An 11,584-nucleotide genomic window follows, 5' to 3' on the forward strand; every position below is an offset into this window, starting at 1 on the left:
TGGTATGTGTTTGGATGTCCTTGGAATTCCATATGTTTTGAAGTTTCTGCACGAGCCCCTATTGCTTTCCCTATTCTGAGTTTTATGTCATATGTATAGGATCCCTGTTGGCTGATTGTTCCTCCCAGGTAGGTGATCTTTTCAACCTGGACAAGTTGTTTCTTATCTATATTGATGTTGATTTGCTTTGGTACTCTGCTGATGACCTGGACTTCACTTTTGGCTATGTTGATTTTTAATCCGAATATTAAACTGCTGTCGTGAACAAGATTGACAAGTGTTCGGAGGTCTTCTTCCTTCTCCGCAATAAGTGCAATGTCATCAGCAAAGAGTAGGTTGGTGATGATCTGGCCTTGGACAGTACGGGGGACAGTAACCCCTTTGTTGCTTTCGTGAATTACTAGTTCTAGCAAGATGTTAAATAGTTGTGGAGATATTACGCAGCCTTGACGCACTCCTACCAGTGTCTTGAACCAATCTGTTAGATCGCCATTTACTCTTACCGCACTTGTGGATTTCTGATATAGGGCCTTCAAGAGTCTTATGATTTTGCTGGAGAAGCCGAAGAAGCCGAGGGCCGTCCAAAGCCCTTCTTGCCACACAGAATCAAAGGCTTTTTCAAAATCGATGTAGCAGCAGTAAAGGTCTTTCTTCTTCTCAAGGTACTTTTCCATTATCTGTCGAAACCAAAAACCACCCTCCGAAAAATGTTTGTACATCCTAAAGACAAGGTTGATCCGTTCACTGATTGTGTCTATGAGATCCCATGCGCTAACTGTAAACACTCCTATATGTGTTAGTTAAACGGGCCGCAAATTTGAAACCAGACTTACTGAACACCAAAAAGAAACGGTTCAGGTGACCAAGACCAAAACAAACTACACTCGGCAAACCCGTAAGCAATCGACGAGCGAGCAGTCTGAGTCAGCCATTGCGGATCATGCGGTACAAGAAAATCACGTTATCAACTGGGATACTTTTAAATTCCTTGGTAAGGAATGTGATGCAAATACAAGAAGAATTCAAGAATCCATTTGGATCAGAAGACGAGCACCCAATGTCATGAACAGAGGAATACATTGGAATGGTTTTAAACAAAATTTGAAATTTTTCCCTGTGTATAAAGTTCGATGACCTTTTTCCGCCGAAAGCTACTCCGGTACAATTGCCATTTTTGTGTAGCCATGATGTCAACCACCTATGGTAAAAGTGCAGCTTTGCCTCCGCCATCAACTGGAACCAAACACCCCATCTGAGAGGGCCAGGCTCATACGCTATTTTAATCTAGTCATAGGTTTGCGTTTCATAGAAAAACCCACGAATATAGTGTTACTCCTTAAAACAGTAAGTTTAAGCACGATTATTGGCCACACTTTCCTGTTCTATAAAATTTGCTAACTACATTAATTTTCGCAATCTCTCAATAAATATATTGTGTATATTCTTATTAAGGGTGATAGTGGTGGACCGAAGTCTTGTTACGGTGAGGATAATAGATGGCATGTTGTATCAGTTGCTTCGTGGAGTTCAGGTACATGCGGAAACAATACTAGTGTTGACGCTAGAGTTTCCAAATACACAGATGACTTTATTTACGCGACGGTAAAACGCTTTGAAGGTAAGAACAATAGAGATATGGACTTGAGTCCAATATTGATTGATACCATAAACTGTCATACCCAATGAGGTTATAATAAATTTGATGAGACAATAGATTACATAATGTATTGTTCCTTTAATGCCGAATTGATTTGAAGACATGCTATTCATGAAAGTGGTACCATTGATTAGGTTACTAACCTGACAGCATATTAATGCTTTAACGCAGGTGACTGTCAATAAGCATGATAGGTTATGAATAATGCAAACGTCCACTTGAGAAAGCGGTCCCATTGTCCTAGCTAAGCTCTTGACGGATGTTATTACCTACGTCTTTGTCTGTACCCTTTGTTACAAACCGAAAAAGTTGACGAAAGCAGTTTCAGTTTTCAGTTCAGTTTCTTTTGACTTTTACGCCGCCTTATATACATTTTCTATCTAGAATGCAGGTTTCCGCAGTTCATTTGCAATGATGGTATTACTTGTCTCTCGCCTGATAAGATATGTGATGGCCGTGGAGACTGTCCCTTTAACTATGAAGACGAATTACAAAATTGTACAGGTTAAGTTAAATTACACTGCTTACGTATGAACAAACTATAAATTGTTTTTAAATTTTAGGTTTTGGTTTAGATAAAAACGTTTTAATGTGTTGTTTGTACTGTTCACCCTTGACTGCTCATATCCATAAGTACCAGACTTGCGTCCTGTTTATCAGGGACAGTCTGTGTAGCTCAGTGGTAAAGCGCTCGCCCGACAAGCGAGAAGTCCGTGGTTCAAGTTCTCGCACAGGCAGGTATGTCCGGAGTTTTTACTCTGGAATATCTGCCTATGCATGTTATGTTACCATTTGTAAATTTATGTTTAAATGTGCTAGTGTGCGATGCGTAATTCTTCTTTCCCCTGTATATTGATATATTAAGAATAACGATTAAGCATCATTAATTTGATCTCGTGCGCTAGTTTGTAATGTTTGAATGTTTCCATGTTCCAGTGTATGCTGCGTATGCCTCTTCCTCTGTCTGTATGATTATATTAGGTTGGCGGGTAGGCATCATTAATTGATCTTGTACACTGGTATGTAATGTGTTGCTTGTACTGTTCACTCTTGACTGCTCATATCCATTGATTCATGTTTAAATCCATGTTTAAATGTGCTAGTGTGCGATGCGTATTTCTTCTTTCCCCTGTTTTAATAACATGTCGGGTTATATAAACGTCATGGAAACGTTTTAAAACGTTTTGTATGGAAACAATAATTTTAAAGATGTTTTTAAAATGTTATTATAAAATATTTTTTGCAAACATTTTTGCCAAATATTTTGTAAACACTTGAATAATATTATGTTAGAATATTTGCAATTAATAACGAATGTTTTGGAATGTTATGAAAACGTTTTATTGTATGCCCTTTAAAAACCCGACATTTAAACGTTTTCTGGTAACCTTTTCTAACCTTTTGCGAATGATGTCGAAAACGCTTTGTGTTTACTGGGAAAACGTAACTAGGCATACCATTACATCAAGTTTCCATACAAACTCTAATGAGCTGTGACATCATCACCCAATTTTCATCTCGCCCCCGGGATCTCGCCGTTCACAGTCAAAACAATTAGAGCACCATTGGCCTGTTTGCCAAATATTTGGCTCGAATATACCTTATGCATGAAATATGAAGATAACATACTGAAATCAATATTTTGGCCTAAATACATTTGTTTAGCAAGATACGACTTTACCAGAAGAATTTACCACACATGGGTGTCCTCCATCTTTTCTAATGCCTTGATGAGATGTAAAAAATATTTTATAGGCATATAGGGAAATGGACCTGGGTATAATAAAAATTAGTTATGAATTAAGTTATCTCTTTCTATTTTGGAAAAAAAACACCAACGTCAACACACCCCTAGCACACACAACACAACCCCAAACCTAAACACACACTCCGGCAGACCCTACCTACATCGGTTATTCGAGTTAGGGGGGAACTCTTTCTCAAAACCAAAACCAAACAAAAACAAAAACGTTACATGCAAACCTATAAGCGTTTTTAACGTACTGGGCGCAATTAATCCTACGCTCACCACATTCATCATACTTAAGCCCGTTACAGAAGCCTAAAACAATTCCAAGATACACACATCGAGGGTTGAGAACCTATAAGCTTAACTGACAATGACCTGCTCTCACAAAATGAGCATAAAGTATTCACGGCACTATAGAATATACAGTCCATTAATTATTCAATAGAAAACAAAAGAAATTATGTTGGAAATATTAATTTTGAAGACCAAAGCAAGGAGCCATTCATCTTCTAACATGTTTGGGATGATTTTAAAAGGTATAAAATTAGGATTTCAAATCTGGTGTATCTCGAACCACTGCCACCTCTATGCTCATTTTGTGAGTTAAGGCTTTCTGATTCTCAACCCTCGACATATAGTTCGGTAATCAATATTAATATTTAGATTTTCTTTGATTTCAGCTTGTACGAATCTGACTTGTAATAACGATGGGGAATGTATTGATGGCCATTGTGTGTGCCCGCATGGGTGGATTGGTGACTTCTGTGAAACATGTAATTTATTTTTAATATAACATTTGGCACAAAACCAGGCAGATTCAACATTGAAAAGACAATAAATTAAAGGATTATTTTATTACAAAGTGAAAGGGAAATTAGAGACGTTGTCAACTTTATTTAACAGTTATATTGTTCACTTTCCATGATGACCATTTGTTTGCTTAATTCAACCACATATTTCTTGAAAGGGCACTCGATTCACAGTTTTTCTTTTAAGGTTATTAATTATTTTCAACTGTTGTGATTTGGTAGTTCACAGCATCTTACGAATGGTAGTGAGCTTTGGCAAAAACTGTATTGCTCAATTCATAGCGAGTGTGTAGAAGAATTAAAATATCACAAATATACTTTTATAGGTGCTGCGGTTCTTGAGTTACGTTGTAAAGAGGGCTGAAACAACAACACTTTTGTAAAACGTACATAACTCATTAACAACAATAAATTAAGCAAATTTGCAAAGTATATGATTTGCAGAATGAACTTTTGCAAAACATCAAGGTGTTTATTTTTCAATAATATATTGATCTAGATAATGAAAATCGATTTTTAGGTTGCTTCGACCAACAATACCTCGTCTACCCTTAACAACGTAAACCTATGACAACTTTTTGTGGCTTGATAGTGAAGAAATGTCCGTGGTACTGGTGTCGATTGATAACGCAACTGTTATGAACTATTAGTATTTGTATTTTGTTCAGTGCAATCGCCTCGGTCCATTTTGCAATTTTCTTGTTTTCGTGTAACACTCCACTAGATATTAGCAGGCTATCCAAGATAGGACCTATACCAAATCTGTCGTCAAAACCCAAATCTTTCGTCCTGAATTCTCGTATGGGTGATATCAGAAAAGATGGTGATATCCACCTAAATGTTTGTAAATGTTTTAAAAGTCACAAATTCGAAATTGGTAAAAGCAATTCACGAGTTTAGGATAAAACTTTTTTTCAATACATGACTTTACTGATGATGGCGATTTTGATTTTTTGTTGACTGAAGTCATCTGTAAAATTGGTTCTTATAGTCCGGCTGCAAACCATTTTTAGCTGGTTAGATGTTTTTTTCCTATCCTGATTATATCCTGATTATTATTCTATTGGTGGTACAAAGTGTGATTATGAGGGGGGAGGTAGAATTTCAGATTTCAAAGTCAAAATTTTATACAGGAATCAAAATTCTAAACTGCTCAAATCTTTAACAACTCACTTACTAAAATGTTTCTCTGATCAAAAGGATTCTGAAAATGTATCGTTTGACCTACCCCCAACGTATCGTTCCGGAGTTATAAGCCAAGATCAAATGTTAAATTTGACGACACACAGGGGCTGAAATAGATAAAATGCTCCAATGTTGAAGAAAATGGTCTCAAATTGTTGGTACTGATATCTCAATTCTAATAAAGAATAATATTATAAACATGTAACAACTCATTAACTAGGCAACCATTCATAAAAATACTGGTAGGTCATCATCAATATAGGGCTCAATTGGCAATGACCTGTTTTGCTGTGTTATCTGTGGTCCAAATAATTTGAGACCATTTTCAGGAAAAACTTGTGAAGTTGCCGTTTTAAGAGAAACTATAAATTTCCTTGTAATATCGCATATGAGAAAAGGAGCAATTTGACATAGGTTGGAACATACTGCAGTTACTGTCCGTTTTCCTATACACAATACACAGTGCTCTCACCATTGACGCGCGACCTTTACAAATAGTGTATGTTAGAAGTATATTGCATTTGTCTAGTTAACATCACTGTGTGAAAAATAACCAGCCAATATTTAAACTATTCTCCAAACTTCTAGCAAATATATTTCTCTAACATGACCTAAAATTACAGCTAGGTTAGATGTTCAGAAATAGTCGCACTTTCGTAAAATATGAGTGAGGGCAAGGCATAGCTAGCTCACAGCTAGCCAACTCCCCGTGTTAATTGAATGGAGATTTGACCGAAAATATTGAGCTATATTGGTAACGAACCACGCAGTTCTGAATGATGCCACAAAAAAACGGTACAAGCTACATTTAAATTATTCTATGAAATTCTAAAAAATGTGGTTTTGTAACATGTCCTAAATTTTAAGCTAATTTAGGTGTTTGGAAATAGTCACACTTTTGTGTTTTAGGAAGGATATGTAAACGACAGATAACACCAAAATATGAAGAAATTATTTCCAAACCGTGTTAAGTCAACAATCATTATGTTGCTCATTTTCAAGAATGCTGGTTAACAAAAAGCAGACCATTGTCTCATTCGTGAACAAAGGTCCACATAGCATTGTTTACTTGCGTTTCCTTTATAATCGGTTACCCAACTGAAGCTGTATTATACCAGCTCATTGCGATACCGCACATATAAAACAGACACATGTGCACAACCAGAGAAGATCCGATTTAATCAGTTGAGCTGTTTCAACGAGTGTTATCTTGGTTTAATAGCTTTTAATGGGGTTTAAGTCCTGCAAAGGTCGAAGTGAATTCTACTGTAGACATGACTGCATCATGTCAAAATTGGAAAAGTTTCTAATTTTGATCCTGTATAAACTTTGGAAATTTCGAATTGCCCAGTGGTAACCTTAACTGTCAAAATGCAAAACCAACCTGCAATGCTCTGTCACCAAACTATTATCTTTTTTCAGATGATTGTGGTCAAGGAAACATCATCATTGAAGAAGGAGATGTGGCCAATATCACCTCGCCGTTTTATCCTGGAAATTTTTCCAGAAATCAAAACTGCGGCTGGAGTGTAACGGTTCCAAATGGTCTTAAAGTATTGGCTCGTTTTAATGACTTTCATCTGGTTGAAGCAATAGATCTTATATTATTTGAAGGTATAATTTACACTGGTCAGGACCCACCACAGAATATTACATCAGTTTCAAATACAGCTTACATTGCCCTTCTTGCCCAAGATACTGGACAAATTCCGTCAGAACGACGGTTTCTTCTTGAGATTTCTGCTGTAAACGTGACAGGTAAATGCATATTTTATAAATCATGTAAATAGTAAATATCTGCTTCTGCTTCTGCTTAAGTACTCCTCAACGCTACAATTGTAACCAGACGAGGAGGGAGTAGTGCGCGATGCAACGAGTAGATTTTGTGCTTAATAGTGACTTTGATAGTGTTTCAGGATCTCTTGTTTGAATTGTTTAGTTTCTTCAATGCTGACAATGTTTTGTGGAACTACATTCCAGTCCTTTATTGTGTTTGGCAAGAAGGAGTAGAGTAGATCTCTGTTTAGTGTTTGCCAAAATTCCGGGGGAGGGAAATTCTGTATACCAGCACGCGTTATGCACAATTAAGTCAACAGACCCCTTTTTCTTCAACCCAAATTAATCCTTCCTTTAATCCTGTTGCCCAAATGACCGACTTTTCACCCTTCTACATAATGACCTCCTCATTTGTGTTAAATCATTTACCATATGACCCTCATTTTTCATGTGCCTCTTGTCTAATTGTTAATGCCCCAAATTCAACTCAATGTTCTAAAATGTGCATAGTTTCCACTTTACACAGTGATCTTAATGTTTGCAGTTAGCTACCCATTGACTCCATATTTCGTCTGGTTTTACCCATGATGTGACACCCTTTTGCTATATTGTAAAGAACATCTCTGCCCCAATCAGCTGTTAAAAAATAATAGTCCATAAGCTGGATTACTATTCGGCCTCCACCACAGGACATTCAAATTCAAAATAAATTTTGGGGGTTTATCATGTTTATAGTGTGCGTTGCCAACCCGCATATGGCAAGCTAAGCGGCTCAGAACGTGGGACTAGCTACGCGTAGCTTCTTTCTCGTTACGTGCAGCTTATTAACCAATCAGATTCGCGGTTTTAAACACGTGGAGCTGATGTAAACATCCTCTCTCACAAATATTACGTTGTTAATTTTTGTTTTTTAATATATCTGTAGTATATCAGCAAAAAATGGTATAGGTGCTATTAAAGTAATATCTGAACAGAATGATGATTGTTCTATATTTAGGGGCTATCATTTTCTTCGGAAGGGGATCCAAAATATAGGGGCCATACTTTTTGGAAAGAAAAATAAGGGGAGGGGGTCATAAATTGATAATGACAAAATGTAGGGAGTCACAAGATGACTACAGATAGTGTGTTTATTGTATTCAAAAAGACTGATTTCAATACAATTTTAGCCTGTCTAGGGGGTAAGGTGTATCGGTGGTGAAAGTCGGGGGTCATAACATTTTGATGCCGAAATAGTGAGGGCCGCAATTTATTGACGCCGACTTTTTGTAAATTTAGGACCCCCCGTTCCGAAAAAATGATGACCCATTTTACTCTCTCCATATTTACACAGTGGCATGTGATATCGCTTTCCCTGCAATATCTTTACACAGCGCTTTACATCAGTAGTAGTTGTTGTTTGACCTTCATATCCCCTGCACCGCTAATACAGCCCGAGTATAAAGTTACTTGCTATTATAAACACGGTGTAAACTTGGAAACACTAAATAAATATGCTTTGTGTCATTTTAGCCAGGCATTAGCAACATGTTCTCTTGACACGTGCTGTGATTTGGCCTCCTTTACCCGTTCGTTATCTATGCTAATTCCGTAAATTAATTACAAGATAATAATTGTGAAAGAGGATACCTATAACTATACTACGCGCAGCTAACGACCCAACCACGTGATTAAATTTGACTATTTTGATTGGACAAACAGCTGCTCGTAACCAGAAAGAAGCTACGCGTAGCTGTTCCACGCTTTTGGCCCCCTTGGCTTGCCATACCCGCAGGCCTCCGCACACTTTACATAACATAATGTCTTTATTGCATAATTATGATGTATTAGGAGTAAACGAATGCCTGTCGAATCCTTGTGAAAATGGAGGGACATGTGTTGATGAAGAAAATGGATATCATTGTATATGCCATAATCATTGGTCACGGTTGAATTGCCGCAGAGGTAAGATCGAATTTATAATAAATACGTTTTTGATCCAGCAACTTTGGTAATATTTTATAATATTAAACACCAGAAAGTATTATTTTGCATTGATCATGTTGATTGCTGTAGGTACCAGGTTTACTTTAAACCACATTACGATTATGAAGATTACCAAGTAGCAACAACTATGAAATGTAAGATTGTAATTACGATCGAAAATAAGTCGAATACGTAGGGGAAACCAGGGCAAAGTGGACCGATTTTTTTTGGACAGAACAGGTTTACAAAACACGGGGAGGTAATTAGCTTTGGTCTATTGCTAATTTGCAATATCTGGCATCTCGACTGGTGTCTGTCATTTTATGCACAATTTACATGAAGTCGTTGCAGAAGTCATTCATGTCATTGTAAAGCCAGGAGGGAGTGGTTTATCTTCATTATGGCCGTGATTTCCAACAAATGCCTTATTCCCGAAGTATAGCTATACTCTATACATTCATACCAAAAAATAAACATCAACTTGCTCATGAGCCTTTTAAGTCTCAGACTCAGGGCCTTTTAAATAGTAAATCTCAACACTGCATTCTCCTTTTCCTGTTTTTCAGAAAATCTTTGCGGGTACTTACCTAATAATAATGAGATAACTTTGCAAAAAAACTCGTCCATCAATATTTCATCATTTGGGTATCCAAGCTATGAAACTCTCACAAGCAGATACCAGTGTAAATGGAAGATCTTCGCGCCTGAAAGCCAACGTATTCTGGTTGAAATCTTAGACGCCAAGCTTGATCTTTCATATGACGTTCTTACTGTTGGGTCTCACTTGGTGTTGAGTTCAGCAGAAAAGATCGATGTCATTTCAGAGACGAATTTACTGGTAGTGGCATTCCGACCATGGCTATGGAGTTCATGGTCACGGTTTCTTTTACGTATTTCGATATATGATCCTCCCGGTAAGAATGCTTTCTTATTCACGAATTTTATTTTCCCAATTAGTTAAGTATAAGCTCATTAGATTTTATCTACAGAAAATATACAGAAAATTATTTATAGTGACATCGTCAATGTTACATTTTGTGATGTCCAGCAAAATCAGTAGGAAACCGGAAATGTTGATTTTGAGATATAACCAAACTTTGCTATCGTTTTGGAAACTCTTTAACTGCTCATATATTTTGATTTGGTTGTCCAAATTCAATGTAGCTTTGCAAAAGCTGTTTACAATCATAAGAAACTGAAAATTGAAGAAGCCCAACTTGATCACACCAATTTTAGATCACCTTATTCTCCGGTTGGTAATTAAGTTCAGCTGTAATTTCTGGTCAGTCTACATCCGACTAATGTATTACTTACACCGATTCGCAAATGTATCTGATATATCTACATTGTCTAGGCACGTCCACACGGTGGGTTTTTTGCTCGAGCAAACCTGGGGGAAATCTGCCGTGTGAACGCGCTCGGGGATATCAATCCCTCTAAATTTTCCCCAAATTTACCCACAGGAGACAATCTTTGAATCAAACATGGCCAGTGGCGGCGTAAGCATGAAAATGGGGGGGGGGGGGGTCGGGAGACCAGCATATTTTACCCTGTTTTACACGGACTTATTTTTGTGCGAAAAGCGCGCGCAAAATTTCAATTTGAGACTATTTTAGCCACAAATTAAGGTGTTTTCTGCTATTTGATTGGCCAATGTACTTCGCGCGCAAAATTGTTCAATTGTACCTTATATGGGCCCAAAACTGTGGGCCTATTTTTCGTGCTAAAAAGTAAGGTGAACAGGGCAATTATTGCCTAATTTATCTTTTTATTATGATTTTAGGGGGATGTGTCCTCCGTCCCCCCGCTGTAAATGGCAGCATAGAGACTTCATGAATTTGTTTAATCTGAAATGTGAAGCCGTTTTTTTTTTACTGCACTTTGAACCTTCAAGATGGTAATGAATGTCTGAGTCAACCTTGTAGGAATGGTGGACAATGTATTGATGTCGTCAACGGTTTCCTATGCAAATGCAGACGAGGCTTCGCGGGAAAATTATGTAATATTGGTATGTAGGACCCAAATGCAAAAAAATTGCTGATACAACTGCATGAAAGGCTAAAAAGGTAATGGAATAATGTCTTTGTCCTTGATACAATCGATCATAACATACTTTTACATAAATTAGAATACTATGGCTTTCGTGGTATTGTGTTAGAATGGTTCAGAAATTATCTAAGCAACAGAAAACAATATGTTTATTATAATTCTTATGAATCAGAATCACACGATATGATATGTGGTGTTCCACAAGGATCAATCCTGGGTCCACTTCTATTTATACTGTCAATGATATAACAAATGCATCTAAAGTACTCGAATTCGTCCTTTTTGCAGACGATACCACCATTTTATACTCCCATAAAAACGTAGAACGCTAGACAAACCTTGTTAATGAAGAATTAAAGGAAGTAAGAAATTGGTTTAAAGCTAATGAATTGT

At 37.1% G+C, this 11,584-nt stretch overlaps 1 protein-coding gene across 1 annotated transcript; it reads left to right on the forward strand.

Moving 5' to 3' along the window:
- The first annotated feature begins 940 nt into the window (after positions 1 to 940).
- Positions 941 to 11,158, forward strand: LOC140156902 (protein tolkin-like). The gene is made up of 8 exons (XM_072179939.1): positions 941 to 991; positions 1,453 to 1,618; positions 2,042 to 2,161; positions 4,088 to 4,180; positions 6,824 to 7,159; positions 9,008 to 9,121; positions 9,709 to 10,056; positions 11,037 to 11,158. The coding sequence occupies exons 1-8, from the start codon at positions 941 to 943 to the stop codon at positions 11,156 to 11,158; spliced, it is 1,350 nt and encodes a 449-aa protein (XP_072036040.1).
- Positions 11,159 to 11,584: the final 426 nt, after the last annotated feature.

Source organism: Amphiura filiformis, chromosome 1 (genome assembly GCF_039555335.1).
Source record: "Amphiura filiformis chromosome 1, Afil_fr2py, whole genome shotgun sequence".
NCBI classification, from domain to species: domain Eukaryota; kingdom Metazoa; phylum Echinodermata; class Ophiuroidea; order Amphilepidida; family Amphiuridae; genus Amphiura; species Amphiura filiformis.

Excerpts from the sequence above, each read along its gene's own strand:
- LOC140156902 (XM_072179939.1), top strand. The coding sequence starts at position 941 with ATGCGGTACAAGAAAATCACGTTATCAACTGGGATACTTTTAAATTCC. Across the intron at positions 9,122-9,708 it reads ACGGTTGAATTGCCGCAGAG|AAAATCTTTGCGGGTACTTA; the intron begins GTAAGATCGAAT and ends CCTGTTTTTCAG. Across the intron at positions 10,057-11,036 it reads TTCGATATATGATCCTCCCG|ATGGTAATGAATGTCTGAGT; the intron begins GTAAGAATGCTT and ends TGAACCTTCAAG.